The sequence below is a fragment of the Rhipicephalus microplus genome, chromosome 2 (assembly GCF_043290135.1).
Source record: "Rhipicephalus microplus isolate Deutch F79 chromosome 2, USDA_Rmic, whole genome shotgun sequence".
Lineage (NCBI taxonomy): Eukaryota > Metazoa > Arthropoda > Arachnida > Ixodida > Ixodidae > Rhipicephalus > Rhipicephalus microplus.
The window spans coordinates 219,643,027-219,666,083 of NC_134701.1; the positions used below are offsets into that span (position 1 = coordinate 219,643,027).

Sequence of the window (23,057 nt, forward strand, 5' to 3'; positions counted from 1 at the left end):
CCACCTCTAGTACGCAATGTGCTGGCTTGGAATTATATTTTCTGTATAACTGCGGTACCAACGACTAGCAATCAGTACTATCATGCTTACAGTGAGAAAGTAGTTTCTCCTTTTGCTCTTTCCTACATTGCTTTTCCCTTCTTTTTACCGTCCTTTCCCTTCCCCCGCACAACGCTGCACCGTTCCCTCTAACAGGGACACTACAGAGCAAAATAATTTTTTTCCGTATTTAAGTACAATTCTACAACCCCAAAAGTACCACTCTGTAGAGGAAAAACGCGTAAAAAAATAATGCGGGTGGCGACATCACATTGGCGTCACGGTATTTGGTGCTGACCAAATGCCGTTACGTAAGAAATTTCGAAGGTGCCTATAGGGCCTTATAGCTTTCAATCGATGAAAATGCAGTGCGTTGCAATTCGTTGGCGCCATAGACTTAGTATGCGAGGTTTCACAGATTTTCATCGAGCCAATGCCATAAAAAAACTACAAATACATCTTCATGTTTTCTACGTCATTATCAAGATTTTAACGCAAAATGTAAAATTGAAATTTCAACCTTGATTCTTTCCGTTATTGTTGAACTTATAATAGTGAAACATATGGCATTAGATTTTTCAGAATGGAGCTCATCAATTCTAACCAAGCCAATGCTCCTTTCGCTGTCCCTTTTTTCCAACTCCAAACCAACGTGAAACACTGGTCCTTGGTAGCAGTAAGAATGTGGTGGTTAAATTAGGCACCGGAGAAACAATGGAACCTAAAGTACTCTGACCATCATTACCCTCCACTCAAGCCTCACTGTATCTCCTTGCATATATTTAATTCAAGTACCTGAAGAGCCGCCTCTGCATCACGAAAGCTATATAGCTAGATGGCGCGTCCGTAACTCATCATTGCGGCCGTATTGACAGATCGCAGCCCTGCGTGAAGTCTAACGCTAAGCATGCTGATGTAATTAGTGCTGTTCGCTAATTATAACACGTGCTTAGAATCAAGCGCCGTGGTGAACTCGAAGTGACAATACACACGCCGATAAACTGCGTTGGTTATTCACCACTCACCCCTCCTCATAACACACTTCACATTTCTAATGCGATTCGCCACATAATTGTTGTAGAATAGATTGCAAATTTGAATTAGATCTGGTGGAAGTGCTCATTTTTTTCTTAATATTTAAGCATACAGTGATACGCATCAATATTTCGGTAAATATTAGTGAGTAGTATGGACAGTGCATAGGCGTTATAAAAGGAGCCGTCACGACTATGCGGCCGCCGTTAAAGCATTGTTATGCAACCTAGCATTGAATTTTTATCAACTGCACAGAAACGGCAAAATGCCTTGTTTTCATGCACTTGGTACTTGTCTGCTCGTTAACCCCACCTTCGACTCGCAGAGGCTGACAAGATAGTCAGATATCTCAGTTTTAAGTTAATAACACGAAATATCAGTGAATTTGTATATGACGCGTGATTTCAGAGCACACATCTGTATATTATTGCCAGGCGCGTTCCTAATTTTCGCGCTTGTATCGATCAGTTTTCGCCCACAAAGCCTGCCAGAAATGGTCCGCACAAACTGCGCCTCATTGTTCGAGAAGACTCGCGATTATTATAGATCGTTCTGTTAAAGGGGCCCTGCAACGCTTTTCGAGTATAGTCAGAAAATACTGTGATCGGTAGTCGAGGCTCCGAAGAACATGCGAGCCAAATATTTGAGCGCAGCACGTGGCATGGAATACGCAATAAATTATAAAATCAGCTCAAGATTACTTTCTCTTCTCTCGACATAGGACGAAAAACGCTCAAAAATCACTCGTAGAAAGCCATCAGTCAGCCATTGGCTGGTTTGAGCATGGCTCGCTCGGTCGTTACAGGGATCACCGGGAGAGGCCGGGACTTGTCCATGTGTGCATGCGCGACCACACGGAAAAGCCACGTATTTAAAAAAAACGGAGAAAAAAGTGTTCAACGTCACGAGGCGCGCGTGACGTATTTTCTTTGCCCCTGCCATCTTTCTGTGCTTAGCTTCCAGTGCTTTCGTGGGGACGAGAGAAGAAAAAAATGCGTTTGCAGCGTGCGTCAAAATGTTTGTAACTCTGCTCGTACTGGACAGATTCTTGAAAATGTTGCGGTGTTGAATTCGTGAGGCAATACGCTCTTCTAGTGAACCCATTCCATGGCTACTTGAAAACACTCGAGGTTAATCTAGAGCTTGCGTGACGACCAGTGATAAGTCTGGAGTAATCGACAGCACATGTATAAATGCCGACGCATTTCGCCGCTTGTAGTTTTATCGTTGGCCAATGCTCTGTCCGCCGTTATTGGTGCCAGTGGGTATCGCTGTAGTTTCAATTTTCGTTGACCAGACACAAGTTCAGCCCAAATAAACAGTTACATCGTTTACCTACAGTCTGGTGCCTTCGTCCACGTCTCAAACCCATGACAATATAGTGGTCCCTGTTCTCTTACGATATATATATATATATATATATATATATATATATATATATATATATTTATATATATATATATATATATCTTAATAAATGGTTACTGACCCAATACTTAATATAAAAATTGACACCAGCGCTTATTCACGCGTGTTTCTTTAGCAAACCGTTGGCCTTTTGTGTGAACCAGACGAAAATATTCCTAAAATGTGAATTTGAGGGGCACATTTACCATTAGCCTTCGTTGGTATACGACATCCACGCTAACTAATAATTCACTTGCACAAGCGTAATGCACCGAAAAAAAAACAACATAATATCTTGATTATTTGTTCGAACAATTTAGGTACTCAAGGAAGATAGGACCTACCTTCTTCGTCCGTGGTAACAGAAATCATGGGGCTTGGTTCGCTCCTCCCAAACTTGTTGACTGAGAGCACGCGCAGCTGGTAAGCAGTGATAGGCTCCAGGTCGTTCAACACAGATGACGTGTTGGAACCGGGTACCTCCACATGTCGCGAATCCTTCTGCCATGAGCCTGAGAGTAAACGCCATAACACATAAGTCGGGGATGTCTTCGCTGTTTCATGCTGATGGTAGACAGAGGTGGTTGAGCCAAACTGGAGTGACACACTATATTTATTTCTTTTTTTGGGACCTTTTAGTAATTTGCCGAGATAGGAGTAGAACCATATTGGCCAACGCTGGTGTCGGCAACCTTTTGGGCCGAAGGGCCGAGTTGCATGAAACCTGGACGGCGGAGGTCTCAGAGCGTTTGAGGAGGTTCGGGGAGAGGGGCCTTTACAGGCAAAGGTAAAAAGCATTGTTGAACTGCCAAGAGTGATGTACAGAATTGGTATGAACACCACCTTTATTTACTGCACGCATGTCACAAAGCTGCCATGGGCCTTTTCTGGGTATGTATATTGCGCATGCTTGCCGGCATCGACAAAGCACGCCTAGGGAATTTTAGTGGATTAACGACGACGTCAGCTGCCGAACAAGTGACAGCTAATGTCACAAACATGCAAATGTTTCCTCCAAAGAAAGGAGCAGATGCAGGCCCCCGAGATAGCTAGCCAGTGTTTGGTCAGCAATATCACAGGATAAGAACCCTCAACTTCGTTTTCGATTATCTCCAATGGAGGCGCTGGTCAGACCCGCAAAAGGCCCATTTTGAACGTAGTGTACAAGAAAAAAGAAGCGACATTTAATGCGACCTTTAAGGCTGAAAGTTATAAGCCAGATGGCTAATACGTACACTAGGTTGTTCATCTGCCACAGCAGAAAGTCGTGCGGGTATTCATTGCTTACTTAGGATTGAGCTCGCGGGGGAGGGGGTGGTTCTTATAGTTGTGGTCGGGGCTCCATATTTCTGCCTCACGGGCTACCAGTTACTGACCCCTGTGCTAAGACATCCGCAAGTTTGAAATACTGCGAAGATTTGTGCAACACTTGTGGGTTTTTTTTTTACAGTTGATGGCTCCGTTTAAATGGTTCTTTCATGCGCTCCGCAGTGGTGAGTAGTGCTCCTTCATTATATTTACATAACAGTAGCCCCTCTTTCCTAGGCTACTCATACTCGTTTTCTCTCTCTCTCTCTCTCTCTCTCTCTCTCTATATATATATATATATATATATATATATATATATATATATATATATATATATATATATATATATAACGTTTTTTTCACGTATACTACTGGGTGCACACGAAAAGATAGACATGTGGCGACGAGGCAGCAACTCACCAGAAACTTCTTTCCACTGCACGAAATAGCCAAGAATGTCACTGTTCCCGTCGAAAGGCGTGTTCCAGCGAAGCGATATTCGTCGACTGGTCGCTTCTACGACTCTGATGTCATCGGGTGCATCTGGTGTCTCTGCAAAGAAAAGAGAATATCACTAATTTACCCAAGCTTAACGAAAAAAGTCTTGCAACGTGGAACTGTGCCTCGTGTTCTTAAAACGGTTAAGCGCTCTCTTTTTTTCAACGGACGGACACTATAGGAATGTCGCGTCCATCGTCGTCCCCATGATGCCAGAGAGTCAGAATCCTGCGCTCTGTTTACAAGTGGTCTGTAAGACACGATGCGATCCATTGCGTTGGCCAAAAAGAACTTGCGAATGCTACAACGAGTTACGTCTATATAGAAACTCAGTGCTTATTATGTGATGAAGGTCACATTACCTGCCAAGCTTCGGAGGTGCGGCAGAATGAAGTCACACACAAGCAGTGGCTACACGGGGCGTTCGCTTTAGCACAGGCAGGCTCAAAGTTTTACTTCGGGATTTTCTTATGCCGAGAGAAATGACCTTTTTTTGTGTGGGCCTTTTAGTGCGTGCCGAATTGGGAGGGTTGATGGATACAGTAACACAATTATCAGTTCGAGAATGAATTTTTTTAGACAGACTACAACCTAAGCCTGTATTACTCACAAAAAGAAAACAATCAACTTAGCTTGATATTTTTTCAGCAGGTCTGCTATCAATGTGATTTACAGTGTGCTTTAGATAGAAAATTATCAACAGCATGAACTGGCACTTGATCAAGAACCATCTAAGCACTGCGTACTAAATGTAAGGAAGAAAAGCGGAAACATGTGGCTTCTTAGCGGTGTTTGCCACCCGTATAACACGAAAGTTTAGTTAATTTCAATGTATTTCCAAGCGGATGAGTGTATTTTCACTGCGTTCCCTAGCAGACGCCTGCTTGTGTGGTAGAACAGCTGCTTGCCCCGCGAATTTCGATCTTTGCTCAGACCTGGAATTTTTTCATTGTTTATTTTATTTCCATATTTCTCGATTTTACGATCACGGACATGATGATAATTTTGAGCTCAAAACGAATGACGCTGAGACTGATGCCGGAATTTCCGCGAAAGAACCTCTTTAACGCTTTCGCGTATAAGAAATTATCTGCAACACTCTTGCTTTGTCAGCATTCTCTTAACTTTGCTGTACCGTTGATCTAGTGAAATATAGTGATAAAATCCATCGCAAATCAATCATGTCGTCTCTGCACCGTGACAATCATGTTCACATGTACTGTAAAATCAACATATAACTATATATTATCCTATTTAGGCTTCATACAGTTGTGGTAAACTCCCCAGGCTTATAAATGCGCTTTAGAACCTAATAATTCTGTAACATAGGCGAAGCCTAGACGATAACCACAGCTTTGCTGATGGAATAGAATTATGATGCTTTGAGAGATATTTAAGGCCGTTGCGCAGGAAATAGGCTAATAAAATTCGTTTACACAAGGTCTTCGTTATTCAATGGAAACAACATAGGCCAAACTAAGCGATAATGATGGTTGATATTGGCGAAGATAATGCGAATGCCAAAAAGACTAATGTTTGTCGTCATTTTTAGTCTGAAGTTTTGGAGCGAATTGTAAACAAAAAAGTGTTTGTTGCTTGTTTGCTGAAGTGTACGGCACGTGCTTCTATTTCTTCTTCGAATGCCAGAATCGAGCAAAGCTACAAATGACAGCTGTGTCAACTCTGGTAGAGAGAAAAAAATTCATATTGAGTTCACGGGAAAGATTAGCTAATGGACTGAAAACAACTCCGTCTCGAAAGCAGCGTACGAAGCAAAACTAACAAAAGTTGCAACTGGCAGGCAACGACAGCAACACAAAGAAAGACATTGAGATGATGATGATGATGATGATGAGAAAAAAAGAGACTGAAAATAAAGGCGAGGGAATGATGTAGTCGTGGGCGCAATGTTCACAGTGCTTGTTTACTTTTGACATTATTGTGCTTCCTCGTAAGGGTCGCCTCAAACATCCACCCTTCGATCTCTTTACTGCGTTTTGCCATATTTCATTTTTGGAATCCCTGCTATTTACCACTTTGCGATGAATCTTCCAAGGCTCTTTTCAGAGTAATCTCAAGACAGTTATGAAAAGCTATCTCAGACATATCTTTCTTCATTCAAAACAAATTCGAAACGTGCAATAAAAAAAGAACTCTGAGACCAAATAATCGCAATACGTGAGCACAGTTTGAAAAAAGAAAAGAAACAAAAAAAAGAAAGACGGGGAGACCGAAAAGGGCAAACAGGAGCAACGCTAGAGACATAAATTTGCGGGACGCCATCCAAATCTCTTCTGTGAAGGCTGGGGGTGGCGTTGAATTTCTAGTGAGCAAGTGAGCAGCAAACACACGCAGTTCTCACACTGAGCGATGGTCCAGGCATAAAGAGAAGGTGCGCAATGGGCCATGAAATAATTTCTCCGAAAATAGCAGCCTGCGCAGGGGGGCCGCTGCGAGCACACCCGAAACGAGCACACCCCCTATTCTCTTTCTGTGCGTTCTATTTAGTTTGGGTGCTTCATTTTCTTATCTGCCGTCACGCACGCTGTACATTTTTTTTTCGTTCTCCTTTTCTTATTGCTCTTTTTATACCACGTAGCTTGAGATAGCGTGGGCATACGGCACAAGTGGTAACAGGGGCGGACGAAACCGAGAAAGATCGATGTTCAAAAAACATGTTACGTTGTTTTATTCTTTAAACAGCTGCATTTGAGACGCAGCGATTCGCTTTGCAACATTACTGTCTTGTGCTGGCTGGTCGGATATGTTTGTCCTTGAGTCCCGTGGTAAAAGCAAGGCATCTTGCAGTGGCAGACTGAAATATAGAATTGGTGTGGCTCCTTTGATCCATTACTCTCGGACGTGTTCTGAAGAAGTTTATTGGAAACCGTTAACGCCAAGCGTCACCACAAACTCAAAACGACTGATATCGCTTGAACTCGGTTTCGATTGTATGGTCGTGTACCGGAGAAAGCACCAGAAACGAAGAAGTTGTGCTTTAAGAGGGGTCAGGGGGAGGCATGGGAACAAGTTAAAAACATCTCCAGTTGTGAACACATTAATATCAAGATGTAATGAGTAATGTAAGCGCATTGATTAAACAAAGATACATGAGAAGGTCGTAAGAGGGAACCAATGTGGAATTGGAAATGTTCGTGAGAACTCTCTTCTATTAACCACGGCCAAGAATAGGTGGCCTGTGAGTGAGTCGTCTCGCTCACAGCGTCACCTCGGGTCTCCCAAGCTTTGATACAACGCAGTGGCATGAGTTTCAAATATATATATATATATATATATATATATATATATATATATATATATATATATATATATATATATATATATACCGGACACAACCCTCGTAACACGCTTCCCCCAAACGACCAAGATTCTGCTAGCCAGAAGAAAACAAAAATGCTCACCTTGCACAAGTAACTTGATGTTAGTTTCGTCTTTTCCAAACTTATTTGCCGTGAGGCAGGTGTACAAACCAGAATCACTTCTTTCGGTTGCAGCGAAGAGTAGCGACGATGTCAGACCATCCGGCGTCGGAGTGTCATCTTGCGTAAAACTAAGAGACCAAGCGAAATTCGATGTTTTCTTTTAAAGACATAGCGACAAACACAAAGTAAAGTTCTCTTACGAGGTCGCATAGTATCCTGCTGCACAGTCAATCCCATAAGCATTGATACCAATCCGACTCTACGCGTCAATTTCACAGAATAATAAAGGGCAACATTTATATTCATTGTTATCTTAAGGCAGCCCTAGACTATGAGGTCATAAGGATGAAAAAAAATCATATGTGTTAGTTTGTTTAGTATTCGTTGTCTGGCGCTGTTTTACCACAATTAGCAATGCCAACCAACTATAAACAGTTCAGCTCTTCGTTATTCTTCAGGCGCCGATTTGACGAAACTTCTCTTTTTTGGGTGCATTTTCCCGATAGTAAGCCAGCTTCACTAACTTTGTATTTGTGCATCGTGATTGAATGGAAGGTTAATGTTCGAAAATGTTTACCGTAGGACAATTTTGTGAATATGGGCTCAGAGTTTTCTAAACAGTAAAGTGCGTCGTAGAGGTATGGCAACATTTTGCCTAATTAATTAGTTTTATGTGGTTGCAGTTACGTGAACGACCTATACGATGCTAAGCAGTGGTGTTCACAAGTAAAGCGAGTTCGAGCTTTCTTCGCTCATATTTTTTTTCCATAAATAAAACTTCAAATGTCCTTGATCAAAAGTAAACGGCGTTGAATCATACACGAGGCATTGCTTGACTGGACATAAGCTATGCTAAACGACGACGCTTTTAGAGAAATAGCAATTGCTTTCCTTAGTGAAAGTGACTGAAGTTATTGTAACTTGATATCGAGATTGATTTATATGTGGGGTTTACCATCCTAAAACCACCATTAGATTATGAGAGACACCGTAGTGTAGGACTCCGGAAATTTCGACCACCTGGGGTTCTTTAATGTGCACCCAAATCTGAGCACACGGGCCTACAACATTTCATCCTCCATCGGAAATGCAGCCGCCGCGGCCGGGATTCAAACACGCGACCTGCGGGTCAGCAGCCGAGTACCTTAGCCACTAGACCACCGCGTTGGGGCTTGTTATCAAGACTACAAAAGATGAGATCGTTTCACAAAATCCCCTCAGGAAGCAATTATGTTTTGTGCTGCAACTAGCAGCCTTCAAAAAGAAAGAACGTTGTTGACATCCATTATTAAAGCGGCACACTGTACCACATTTGTGACTCCTGCACTGGCGAGAAAAATAGGTTATACTAATTTTATTCGCGAGTGCAAGCGCCACGTCTGGGGGACGTACGTGAAAGCTAATAACTCCTAATTATCCCTCTGTAACGGGATGCCACGAGAATGGTTGCAATGACACTCCTTAATCAGCCGTTCGCTATTACGCGGCTGAGCATAGCCCGTAAGCGCCAGGCGAGCTGGCGGCGGACACCCTCAGCGTCCGTAATTAACGGTCGCCTCCACCGCCACCTCTCCCGGACGCCACTCGGTCTCGTTGCGGAGATAGGCAGCATCGCCGCACTCGCTTCTCGCGTCGTGAGGCGCGGCGGACGTGGTTGGGTGTCGAGCTTGGAAGGATGCGGGGGGCCATTCTGAAGCTGCTGTGCTGGCGGAGGTGCTGACCGGCCGTTGCAACGATTATCTTCAGAGCTCTCGGAGCGAGGCTCCGGGATCTCGGGCACGAGGAGAGCGCGCCCTAATTACGGTGGTGCATTGCGCGCGATGGGCATTGCAAAACTGCGGAGAGTGGGTTGCGGCGGCGAGTTTTCGAGCTCTTTGAAAGAGAGGGTGACTGGATACAAAACGAGCCAGCGGCACGTGTAGCCCCCATAGAATCACTTTTCAAAGGGAGCTGTAATTTGAAAAGGTTTGAATATGAGTAGGTATTGGTGCGATCTTTGGGTGGCGGACCGATACTTACTCGTATGTCCATACGAACACTGACAATACAGTAATTTTTTTAACGGTAGCACTGTTTAAGGTCCTTATACACCGCAGGTGATTCGTCACTAGTGCTCTCCTCAGCTAGAGGGAAGTGTAACGAAAGAGTAAAGCAGGGATTAAAGTATGTGGGAAGAGGGAAGCGAAGTTTGTTGTCTGGTTAATGACTGACAGTAACGGGGATAGGATAGAGCTACGGGGGGAGGAGCAGGGCAGAGATGAAGCTGTGGCACTGGCGAAGCAGGTGGTGTGGAGAGCAGGATTGGCTGATAACCATCATCGAAAAACTGACGGCCTCGCATTCGTTCTACAATGCAACTTGTAATCGATCAGGAATGCTCGGCAATAGCTACGGGGTAAAACTGTTGCGACAAGCTCAGCTTCGCGTGATTACGTTGGATGAGCAGCACATAACTTTTCGTCCTCAATCTGAGTCGATTGCAAAGTTAGGGGTGTTGGAGGTGGGCCTATCAACTACAAAAGTCTTCTCGTGTCGTGAGTGAAGAAATCATAACGACGTTGACGTACACGGAGCAGGCGAAATTGATTTCGATCCCTCCAACTTCTTCACAGCAAACGAAAAGTGATTCTTCAAAGCCGCCGTCCGCACCAACACTTTCCCACTCAAAGCTGCGGAATCCCGTTACGCAGTGCGGTAAGCGATGCGCATGCCTAGCCGCAAAGCGAGGCCTCTTAAAACACGCTAATGCGCATGAAGCACGCGGAGGGGAGCTTCCTTCTGTTAACGCATATAAGTACACATACTCGTACAGGAACAAACACACGGACTCACTGGTAGATAAAAAGTCGAGCCGGTATTGACTCGCCCTGATGGAAGAGCACGGCGAAGCCTAGCACACCGCACTGAGTTCGTAGGCAGAGCGCGTGCGTCTGTGCGTGTGCTTCTTGCGTAAAAGAAGCCATCGTTTTTTTTTCACCGGGCGTTTAATTAGCCGGCCGGTTTTCCGCTTAATGGGTCGATACCCGGCGCTCGGCGCACACCACTGCGCTGCCTGGCCTCCTTCTCGCCTTTGAGCACTCTCCACACGCGCCTGCCCTGCAAGCCTCGTCGCTTCAAAGCCACTGATGTCGGTACTCAAGGGAGGCCTCCTCATAGCGCCGGCCTATTGCGCTTGAAAAGAATAACGTACTACACGTGGCTTTCTGCAGTTTCTGTTCATCTTCCCGCGTTCCCCCCACTTCCTTTTCCTATCTCTCGTCTTTGACGTAGTTTGAATAGTGACGTTTGGGTTCGCGAGAGATCTTACTTTTAGCTTTGTGTACGTGTGCTGCAGTGTTATTATGTCGGCAGCTTTTGAGTGGCTCGAGTGCGATATTCATAGGAAAAACATTTGCCGACGACGCGATGTTATCGAGCGCTCCTTCTTCTAACAGCCATCGGAGGCGACCTCACAAAGCCTCACCGCTTCGACTAAGGCCCACCTCTTCCCCGATCTCCGCCTTCCCACTCGCAAACTCTTGCCCGCTCTATGTTGTGCGTGAAGCATGACTGCACCGTTGTTAGCTGCCGCAAGCTCTGGTATCATCTTCCGAACGGAGAATATCCTGCGACCGAGGTGCAACCTTTTTATTTTCGTTTCTTCTTCCGCCGAATTTCTTTGGTAGTTTTCTTTATTTCAGGTTTTGATGTGTGTTTAGGTAAAGACTTCGAATAGACGTGCATGCTCACGCTTTTACCCAACAAACACCGTTATGACTGGATTCTGTAAGTTAGGTTTCCATTATATGACTGATGTTTTTGTTACACTATAGGCCCCTTAATGATACGAATAGAGGTTTACCTTCTAGCATTTTTAACTCAAAACGTCTATAGAGTTTCAACAAGTTATATATAAAATGATGTTTACCTTTAACAGAGGAGCTGTTAAACTTTCCCGTTCCACCATTTCGGGTGACCAGAAATGTGCAACTCTGCGCCTAGTGCTTGCAATGTGATAACTCGGCTAAGTGTGCTCTCTTGGTCCCTTTCTTCATGATACCTAGTGGCTAATTACAGGCAGTTTGCTCTTCACGATGTGCAATCGAGAAATGAGGATAGCTACAGTACTTATTTTGTATATTCTTGTAATTTGGTGCATATTAAGGCTTGTACTCAGCAAATTCACCAAAAATGACACTGAGGATGTGAAATTTAGGCCTCTATTCAGTGCACGCACATTTCCAAGGCAGAGAGAGAAAGAAAAAAAAACAAGAGAGGGGAACAAAGCAGCAGAAAACCGCATAAAGAGAGAAGACCTTACATATTAAGGCCATCCTAACTACCAGGATCGCTTGAGTTAAGCCCTTGCTAATTAGGACTAAGACAAGGCTGTGTTATAAAAATGATCCTAATTAAGGATTGTCAATTAACACCGTGTTCAATTATACCTTGCTGATACTCTAGGTAAATTTTCTTTATGTCCCTGAAGTAAAAGAAAAACAAATGCAGTTCCTGCTGTGCACATGTTTTCGATGTGTGCGTGAGGGGTGATACTCCAATGTTCCACGGCGACTGATAGGTACACCTAGAGTTTATTTTTTAATGTATCTTTTCATGTATTAAAAACACAAATCGCCCCCAAAATGAAAAAAAAGAAACAGAAATGTTTATTATTGTTACCTAAAAATAATGATCTCGACAAACCCAGGTGTTCCAGATGCGCGTAAAATACATAAAATTTTTTTCTGTTACTAAGGCTGTCACTATAGGCGAATTATCGTGGTCACGTTTCCAGTCATTCAGAGAAACATGGCGATAACTGTGTGGCTCCTACCCTAACGCACTTTGTATTGCTCACCGTAAAATAATGTATAATTTTCACTGACTACGAGGCTGACTGCGCAACAGGCTGTGGTAGCTATAGCAACAGTGACGACGTTCTGTAACCACTCGATCAGCCGCGACGCCGAAAGAAAATTATGAAAAAAAAGTTCTCAGGCTGCCTTTTTAGCAAGCTTGTTTCCAGAGCATTCCACTTTCTTCCTTAGCGAGGTTGGTGCTCGACAGAGTTATTCACCACTTTATCTGTTACCAACATCAAGCTAACAATTTCAATTTTTGCTTTCATTCAGTGTACTCTTTCACGTTATCGTCGAAACTTTCGTGCCAACGGCCTGATATATATTTATTTCTTTATCTGTCCTCTCGATGCAACAACAAAAACACCACGTACGGTCGAAAAAGCAAGGCGAGAGATTCAAGAACGAAAATCAATACTCGCCATCGCTAACAAGCTGCGGAGTACTATACACAACTGAGCAGCACACGGTCCTTGTGCGAGAGTCTCGTCTGGACAAGAAAAAGGAAGAGGTGAATGGGGAGATTCGTCGGGAAGGAAGGGCAAGTAGAAGAAGAACAAGAAGAGGAGCCTTGCGTGCGGGAAAGAACCCGGCCGCATTCGTTCTTGATTTCTCCCTTATGCGCTGCGGCCTCCTGTTCAACGCAGCCGAGCGCACCACACGCGCCTCTGCGGAGGATGGTGAGTGAAGGCCACCGGGGATTTATGTTCACATCGTTAAACTCCAAGACGCCCCGCGGCGCGACGTGCAAGCGTCGAGGTCTGCCTGGATCCGGCATGCGGCGAAATATTGGAGGGCTCGCTCGGCGCACGTCTCAGCCCCTGCTGCCACCAGAAGCAGTGCTCGGTGTACAACTGCGGGCCATATACCAGCGCGCTCTTCGAGCAAACTGGTCGCACGGGCCCTGCGCGCTGCCAGTGGTTTCGATTCGAACTGGTAATACTGGCCTCTCAGCGCGGTTTTCCTTCCTCTCTCGCCGCCACCACCACCGCTTCTTGTGTGCAGTTTAGCGTACCTTGTTTTTGTTTGATTATTCATTACTAGCAGTATTTAGTTGCTTTAGCTTTGAGGATGGGAACACGGAGATGCTTTTCGTTCTATTTTTCATGTCTAATTGACCGGTGAAAATCTATTTGGTGTGCCTGGCTTGTTTATTATAGTTTGTACCTTGCCAAGATATAGCTTGGTTGGGCCATTTATTCGATCACCAGGAATGACGATCCGCTTTGCGCTACGTGCCTTTTGTATGAGCAGAGGGCAGGTTTGAGATAACTGTATCATGACAATAAAAAAAATTAAAATCTTTTTTTTTTTTGACTAATGTGCCAGAAGCGCGAAAATTGTGCCACGCGGCTGTGTTTGACGTATGAACGTCACAACTGGCTTCATGGGGCCACCGGAGAATAACATGATCAACTAGATGCAATTTAAACGAACGAGGCTGTAAATAGAGGGGAGATTTTGAGAAGTTGTCAATTGAGTAAAGAGTGCACTATATGTATGGCGAATTCAGACGCTTTAGGAAGAAAATGCTCTATCGACATGCTTAAAGCCCCACGTTAGGACATTTACTTAGGCTGTGCTTATTCCTGCTCTACTTGTGCTTATTGTGCTTTACTAAGGCTCTGCGTATGAGCCCATGAGGTGCCACAGTTTTGCAAAGTAGTTAACACAATTCTTCTGAATTTGTTCATTTGTGTCACACAGCGCATGTTCTCTAGGGAATACGTAGTCTCGTTCCACTCTCGATAATGACGGCGCCCTGATGAAAGCAGTTCAAATAGAAGGTTCGCCATCGATAAGTTATCGGCAGTGCTGATACACTATTTTTATTTTGCATATTGTCGGTCACCTGATATAATACACTGTTGGTAGAATCACTGGAGTCACTATACCAGTAGAAACTGTTGTATTATTGGTGAGATATCACGTATCATGGCGTGCAGCGTATGGTGCATGGTGATGCAAGTATAGGGACGAATAGGAGTGTTAGAGAGGTCTCACTGGAGTGAGTGCGTCGGATAAGTGGAACTCGCAAGTTCATGCTTACTCCCGGGACTAATTGTCTGTTCAGTTCATTTGGTTATTTGTCTCATATGAACAAGCCCCTGGGAAAAAAATGTTTCGTTTTCTAAGGATCCCACACGTGATGGAGTCCTTCAACGTGCAACCGGTGTCTCTACTACCACTGCTGAGACGGCTGAAGAAGTGGTCATTGCCCTGGCACTCCACCTGTCACGCAATCATGTATGACTCGCTCTGCCGTTACTAACTTCAGCAAAGGCCGCATCTCCCCTCAAGTGCTTTGCATCCTTTGCAAGGCACCACGCTCTAAAGACAGCATGATCTCCTTGACATGGATTCTCACCCATGCGGGCTCAGTCCACCCACAACTCCCATACCTCAATAAGATCACCCACTCCATTGTGCGAGGTGTCCACCGCACCGGAGTAACAGGAGACGAGTTCGACACTAGGGAAAGTCTAAGTACAATAATATTGTTAAGGGATTTGACCTCGAACGCTGAGCCTTCCCCCCCCCCCCACCTTATTCCAAGCTCTGCAGGTGTTGACCACCACTCTACGTCTACTGAAAACCAACACGTATCCCTCACCTGCCAGCCTCCGCCTCATATTCTTGGACGTACACGCTACTCCCAAGTGTCGGTGCTGTGACACTCACTCGGATACACTTCCGCATATGCCGTGGGAGTACCCGCCACATACATACACACTAACACCACGACCCTATCGTCGAGGCTGCGTGAGGCTTGGCAGAGCTTCGCCCTCGATGACCAAACACGGGCGACCTAGCACGCCCACGAAGCTGCGTCAAGGCAAGCCCTTGACGCCCTCTCGTGGGAGGCGTAAGCCCAGCTGCTAAACTTCCTGATTTTTTACTATAAATGTGTATTCCTCCACCTCTTTTTTAGTGTTGATTAAAGCTCATGTGTTTTTCTGGATCGATTAAAGTCTGTGTTTTCCGCTCATGAAAGCGTTATGCAATACGTGCCATACTTGGAATGTTATGAACTGTTCTGCTCATATTTTAGAGCACGGCATTTTTCCTGCTTTCTACACAAGACAATGGTAATATTGCGGTACTAAACAGTGCAAAGAAAACAAATAAAAAAATTGGTGCCATATTTGCATGTTTCACTGTAAATGTTGTCGAAAAACCATAAGCACCTGTCTGGAAAAATGAACAAAACATTTATTTGATGTTGTGCCCGAGAAAATTGAATTGTATTTTGGAGGCGTTGCGTTGGCGGGTCTTGATCCGTGCAGCGAAGGCGAACGAGTGCATCGAGGCACGTTATACACGAGCGTTATCTGGCCGTTACCTTCGAAAACGCTTCGAAAATGAAGGAAGATGTGAGCTCCTGTCTCGGAGGCGATAAGGTGTAGAATGCAAAGTGACAGCAGGTGCCACCACCTTGTCGTCTTAGCAAAGCAATGGAAACACTTGCCTTTTTAGGCTACATTGTCAGCGCAACGTGACAAACGCTGCGGTCCTTGGAATTACTTATGAATACCTTCTCTAGTATAAAGCCAAACATAAAAAATATTGACATGTTGTTATGGTCATAGAGTTTCCCACAATACTATCTAGAGGGAACTCTGGCGCTAGTGTCTATTGGAGTTGCAACACACGGCACTTCAGCGAGCATGGGAATGATGGGTAGTACACACATTTGTCTAATTTTCGTACTTCTGGCCTGCTTCTGGCTCCGTGCGTGTTCGTGTGGCTTTGAGCACTTTTTTCACGAAAACATAAATTAGCAAATGTTCACCGTTTGCGCTTCAAAACCTTATTTTTTAAGCTTACTATTTCGAATCAAGTCCTTAAGTTCAAAAGGGTTTGTTCTTTCTTTCAAAACAAAACCGTAACCAGTAATAAACAAAACAGCAAGTACGATTCGCCACCCACAACTATGAAGACTAGGCAAATGTGTGTACTACCCATCATTTCTATGGTCGCTGAACGATCGAAGCGCCAGAGTGCCCTCTAGTTAACTTTGGGAAACTCTATGGTTATGGTACCTCAAATATGCACAATTACTGCTTTTGAATCGACAGTCGCACAAGTGTGAACGCTGAAACTTGAGCAGTATTGGTGGGGGCTGCGGATCGCGTTGGCCGACAGGGGTATCGGTTGGTGCCGTTTGGGGCATCGTTACGGCGGCCTAACATACCATTGTACAGACAGACGGACAGACCAACGTTCTTACGCCTAAGTATCTTCAAAAAGACTATCGGCTTTAAAAACCGAGTGCCATAAACTTGCCTTGATATGTAGCGATGATCGAGGACCCTGTTGTCTTTCTTCCAGGATATCGAGAGTGGTTTTTCTCCGTATGCTTCACATACGAGTCGAGCTTGCTCGCCCTTGTTGACACGCAGAGCCTGGTAGCTTACTTTGAAATGCGCGGCCACTGTAGAACAAACATTTTGGGGATGTAAAGCAAACTATGGATTCTCACTGTAATTTCCGCACATGGGTATAAGATTCTACCTGGACTTTCTTTGCTGGGTGACTCTTTATTCATTTTAATCTAGTCATATTACTTGTACATCACGTTAACTTGTGTATAAAGAGTTGTGAACGAAACGAAAGTTACTTTTAAACTCCGTATAATAAAGGGATTCAGATGCAAAACAACCTTTTGCAGTTAGAAGGGATTTTGTCTGGGCAAGTTTGTGTGGCATTTGCGAAGTTAGCCAGCGTGAAAGAGGGACTGAAGACCTGTTGGTCCTGTGGTACTTCTGTCTTTCATGCAGTTAGTCATGCTGTTTATTTTCGCAACCTGTTGAACGCTATTCTCGACCGAGTAAACCAGCAGATGCGTGTCAAACGAATACAAATGTTCGAAAGTTTTTGGTGCTGCTTGCGATTATCTAAGATCCTGAAAATGAGATAGCGCAATATCTCGCAGACGTGGTGCTTGTGCCAGTCGTTATGAATAAGAGTAACTCACTTCTTTACGGCGGTATTAAAACCTTGTTTCTTCGCAACGTCCTAGCGATGAATACAGCTGCGCACACCTCTTACATAATTCAGAGAGAATTCTATTCTTTTAACATTCATTGTAACTAATCTCTATTGAAAACAAACATCTTAGGTGAGAGTCACACGTGCCTACAAAAAAGAAACACTTTTTAAGTATGAAGAGCCACCAACTTACACAGGAAAGAAAAAAAGAAAGACAATGAGAAGTACACGTAATATTTTGCCAGAGATTCGTCTCACATTTATTACGCAAGCGAGCTATCGTCAGTGATTATAGGATTCCTTGTTCGACTCAATTTCACACAGCCAAAAAGAGAAAACAAAAGATGATATGGGCAGCAGTGAGGTAAAGAGAGTGACGTGCAAAACGGCCGCTTCATTTGCGAAGATGGAAATGTAATCAGTCTGCGAAGAGAATCGCTGCCAAAATGCCCTGGTTCAATATTACTTTCGGGGCAAAAAAAATAAAAGAAAGAAAAGAAACACCGCGAAAAGAAAAGTTAAACGTTGCTAAAGCTAAAGTGGGTCAGCCTAATACCATGGTTCCGGGCACATTCGTTATGGTGCGAGAATGTTTGCAGCCCCACCGTGAACGGAGACACCCACCGTGAACAGAGAGCCGAACGACGGTGCTGATTCCCACGCCGATTCCGTTAGTCGCCTCGCAGAGGTATTGACCAGCGTCCTTGGGCTCGACGTCGTTGATAATGAGAGAACCGTTTTCGAACATCTGCATATGATAATTGCTGATTATGGATTTAAACGCCTTTCCCGCATCGTCTCCTGTGGCATCCGCAGATACGGGAAATGAAAGCGGGCAGGAAAGTAACGGGAATGGTGGTCAGGGTAAGAAGGAAAAAGAGAGGAAAGAAGAGAGAAAGAGAAATAGTTGATTAGAAACACCGACAAAAAGGACCTTACGTCGCAATTTATGCAACTAAAGAATAAATAAAGAAGGTAGTGTAAATACAGTCTCTATTGAGTGAAATTCATTGGTGAACGAAAAAAATTACCACAGACCAACAGAGATTTTTAGTTTTACCTTGTTGCTTATTGTTTTAGCACATGAATATCTTAGGCCTTTCAAGATTCACAAGCGCATGTCGTTTTTTTTTTTTGGATCAATCACCCCATTTTATTATGTTACAAAGGAGAGGGCGGTGGATGTCGTTCCAAAGCGAATGCCTATTAATCGCCGACAGGAGATGAGGGTTATTTGCCTAGATACTTTTTCTTTTTCTTTTTGTCATAAAAGGCCTCCATTGTACAGTGAGGTCGTATGTGGATGATGCGGCCGAGTCACGCAATTCGTGACAATGTCATCTGGCAAACTAGACCATAACAGCGGCCCCTGTGCAAACCAGCCGCTTCTGGGTGTTCGTGACAACGCTCGTAGAACACCTGCATTGTCTACGAATAGTGATCCCTCTCCCTCTCCTTGCCCTTTTTATACCTCCCAATTTAGATCATTGTTCTGTCATAATAATGCGCCATGTTAAGCGCAGATAAATGGCCACGCAGCCAGTATCGACCGTCGTGTATGCATGACGTGAATGTGTTTTTTTTCCTATATGTACTGCTATTTATTGTAATATTGTGCAGGTATTTTTTTTCCCTCACCACTGCGTATGAACAGAGCATGCCGCATTGACTGGCTCTGTAAATGGAACAGTTGTGAAACGCATGTGCGTGGCACCAGTCGGCTTGCGCAAAACGTTATTACCGAGTAAATCAATACAATATAGGACTGCGCTCAGCTCATCCAAACATTTGCCCGAGTGTGCCACAGCACGAGGTCATTTATGATTCATATCGACGCAAATAGAGTTGCGGGAGCTATGTTTTTAGAACCATGCTATCTATGTCCATGCATCAGTGATCAATAGCGCCAAAAATACTTATTATGCTCCTTTCGTAGCAGCAGGCTTATAATAATATCGATGTTTTAAGATCGAAAAACGGCGATATGATTATGAGAGACGCCGTAAGAGAGGGTTCCGCAAATTTCTACCCTCTGGGGCTCTTTAACGTGCCCCTAAATTTAAGTATACGGGCTTCAAACTTTTTCGGCAGCATCGAAAATGCAACCACCGCAGCCGGGATTCAATCGCACCACCTTCGGGCTAGCAGTCGAGTGCCGTAACAACTGGGCCACCTCGGCGGGGCAGTAGCAGCAAGCTCGTCCCTTGAAACGTACTTACGAAGCATAAACGCCAATTAAAAGCCATTAATTTACTGATATATAGGTCTCCGCTAGTTGAGACGTAGTTGCTATTGTTTAACACACACACACACACACACACAACACACACACACACACACATGTATATATATATATATATATATATATATATATATATATATATATATATATATATATATATATATATATATATATATTTATACATATAAATATAAAATTGCACTGCGTTGCAGAAGCCTATTTTTTAGTTGCAAACTTTCGACTACCAGTTTTCGCATAGATTCGCACATATTTCCCATACAAAAAAATTAGAAGACGCTTGATCTTCGCCTTCAACTGTAGAAACCGATAACGCATTGGACCCGGGGGTGGGGCGGGGGTGCATCGCATTTCGAATTTCTAGGCTGGCATCGATTCTGGGTGCATGCTTCAACCATGCCACAAAGCGACGAATGACTGTGCGTGTAATAGTGGCCGTTTTAAACTATGCGAGAATGCTTACTGCAAGTACAGTTGTGATTTGCCCGATACGCCAGAATTATTCCTTTCGCGAATCAGCGAGCGACCCACTACGCATCCGTGAGGCACCATACGAACCTACGTAGCTGTTCACTACGTTGATGCCTCACCTTCTGGTGATGCATAAACATCTCCGAGTGTTTTGTAATTTGTGGGTCTTTGTAGCATCTGCTGGTTGTGGAACTCACGTATATCTTGACACATGGAACATTTGTAGACGTTTGCTGCGCCGTATTTATTGCGTTAAGGAAGCTCTTACCCCAACATAGCATTCATACTGTTTCAATGATAGCGAAAGTTGGGCTACTTGGTGGTTTATGCTTGAGATGCAGAAACCGCGCAAAAAAATATAGACAAGGCCTATATAGTTATTTGTTTTTTTTTTGCGCTGTTTATACATCCCAATCATTCTGTTTCTTTTTGTGACGTGGTCCCGAGCAAAAGTGTGAGAATGTGATAGAACACCCACTTTCCGTGCAAACAAACTGAATTTGACTCTCACTAAAAGTAAATATTTTAGTCTATTTTTGTCTTCTTTGCACCTGTCTCAATTTTTCGTCAACGACACGTTGATGATTTTTCGCTAAAAACTAATGACACCGACTCCAACGCCGACGTCGAAGTCGATGCCGCGGTTTGGGTGAAATGAGCTTTTTAACGCTATAGCGTTAAAAATAGATGCAGAATGAAAAACAAAACAAGTCACACAAGATGTATTCATAGTTAAAATTGCATACAACCTCAAAAAAAGATGACGCCGCGTGACTAATACACAAGTATAGTTTTCATGTAATGATTGATATGTGGTGTTTAACGCCCCAAAACCACCACATGATTATGAGAGACGCCGTAGTGGAGGGCTCCGGAAATTTCGACCACCTGGGGTTCTTTAAGGTGCACCCAAATCTCTGTACACGGGCCTACAACATTTTCGCCTCCATCAGAAATGCAGCCGCCGCCGCCGGGATTTAATAACGCGAATTTGTACGTCCATCTCTCTTCAAGACTTTGTAATATCTTGTAGATAACTTTTGTTCGGTGCGTTGTGGTATGTCCAATCTGGTAAAGGACATGACATCGCTATTACACGTGATTTTGCACATAGATGCTTGGAACATGAAATGACTCACCGAGGGCTATCTTCCATCGAATGAGAGGTGGTGGATGGCCCTCCGCTTGACAGTCGAAAGTAACCCTCGACCTGACGATGCTGGACTTGTCGCTCGGTTCAATCTTCCATTTCGGCGGTACTGTAAGCGTAGCAGTTTCAAACATAGAGCAACGGAGAGACGCATGTTTGTAAACACATGGAGATTGACCGATATAAATCTTTGGATTGTTATCTAGCCCTGGTGGGTGTAGAAGAAAGATTAATAAGATATAAAAAGAAAACATAGCTACAGTAAGACACAAAGCACATGCTCACTTTCACCGGTGCCTGTAGTACAGGATAAACAACACTTGGCACAGCTACAGTCGTGTACGCAGTGCATCTATTCTGAAAGTTTCCCAGACAGTCCCCAGATAACAGACACACTTTGGGGCCTCATTGGCACAATTTCTATCTGTGAAATATGTACTATCTCACAAAAGTGTGGCACAATATATTTCAACGTTTTAAGCGATAACAATCGCACACTATTCTAAATTTGCTTTTAGTTTGACTCCAAGGCTGAGCTGTGTATCCAGGGAAAAAAGTGACAGAAGTGGTATAGGATTCTATTTATGTAAGAAAGATTGTTACGTGGTATAGAAAATGTCTTACCGCAGCGTTTACCAGACAGATGACATTTCATGAAGTTTGGGACTGGATTACGACCTCTGACGAGCATTCGATATCATGTGATAAGCAGAAGCCGCTTAATGATGAACACACGTGCATTAATGTCTTTAGAAATGTCAGGAGCAATTGTATTAGACAAAATTGTATTTGAAATTGAATCAGAAACAGCGAATGTGAATATATTAATGATATCTGGGGCTTTCGAACCCAAAACCACGATATGTTTTTGAGGGACAACGTAAGATCCGGCAATTTAGACCAATCGGCGTTTTTTAACCTACACTCGCCTCACACAGCCTCATCTATTCCGCATTCACTAAAATGCTACTGCCATGGCCGGTATCAAACCCGCGAACTTCATTGGCGTTAGCAGCTGAATACTGTAACGGCTGATACACCGTAGTGGACAACTGCAGAGGTATGTTCATTAAAATAAATTCTGTTTTAAAAAAATGAAGCCTCAGATTCTCATTCTATCTTATCCAAAAATGAAGGAGAGTGACGCGTGACAGCTGGTATTGATAATCCCGAAGCTGACACCTTGGCGCCGCACTGCTGTAAAACAGACTATTTCGCAGATGTATAAATATAGCTAATTTTGTCATTTCTTTTGTTCAGTGGTCAGTTATAAGTGTGAAGCCATCGCGTATTGACGCTTAAATGCCACAGTTATTGATAGTATGTTAGAAAGTGCTGAAATTGCGGTTTTTAGTTAGAATACACATGCTACATGAACGCATATATTACTTAACCTAATTTGTTTACCATACATAGGCGTACCCAACCGAACCTATTTCATTTACATATGTGTATCGCTGATACACCAAATTTACGTCGTAGTCGGTGTACGTGCGTGTTTGTAAAAGACTTTGACAGGGCCTAGAAGCCAAAGGGAGTGTTTTGCAGGAGCTCATAGGGGTAACACCGCATCACAAGCGAAACATTTTGATCAGTTTATTACTATGTTTTGCAAA

At 43.8% G+C, this 23,057-nt stretch overlaps 1 protein-coding gene across 1 annotated transcript in view; it reads right to left on the reverse strand.

Moving 5' to 3' along the window:
* LOC142793763 (cell adhesion molecule Dscam1-like) overlaps nt 1-23,057 on the reverse strand; it is a 510,593-nt gene that overhangs the window by 48,716 nt on the left and 438,820 nt on the right. The window contains exons 11-16 of the mRNA XM_075885808.1: nt 21,431-21,550; nt 18,185-18,361; nt 16,631-17,003; nt 7,710-7,858; nt 4,210-4,341; nt 2,826-2,993 (exon numbers count right to left, since the gene is read on the reverse strand). Coding sequence (XP_075741923.1) covers nt 2,826-2,993; nt 4,210-4,341; nt 7,710-7,858; nt 16,631-17,003; nt 18,185-18,361; nt 21,431-21,550 — 1,119 coding nt within the window. The remainder of the gene's footprint in view (nt 1-2,825; nt 2,994-4,209; nt 4,342-7,709; nt 7,859-16,630; nt 17,004-18,184; nt 18,362-21,430; nt 21,551-23,057) is intronic.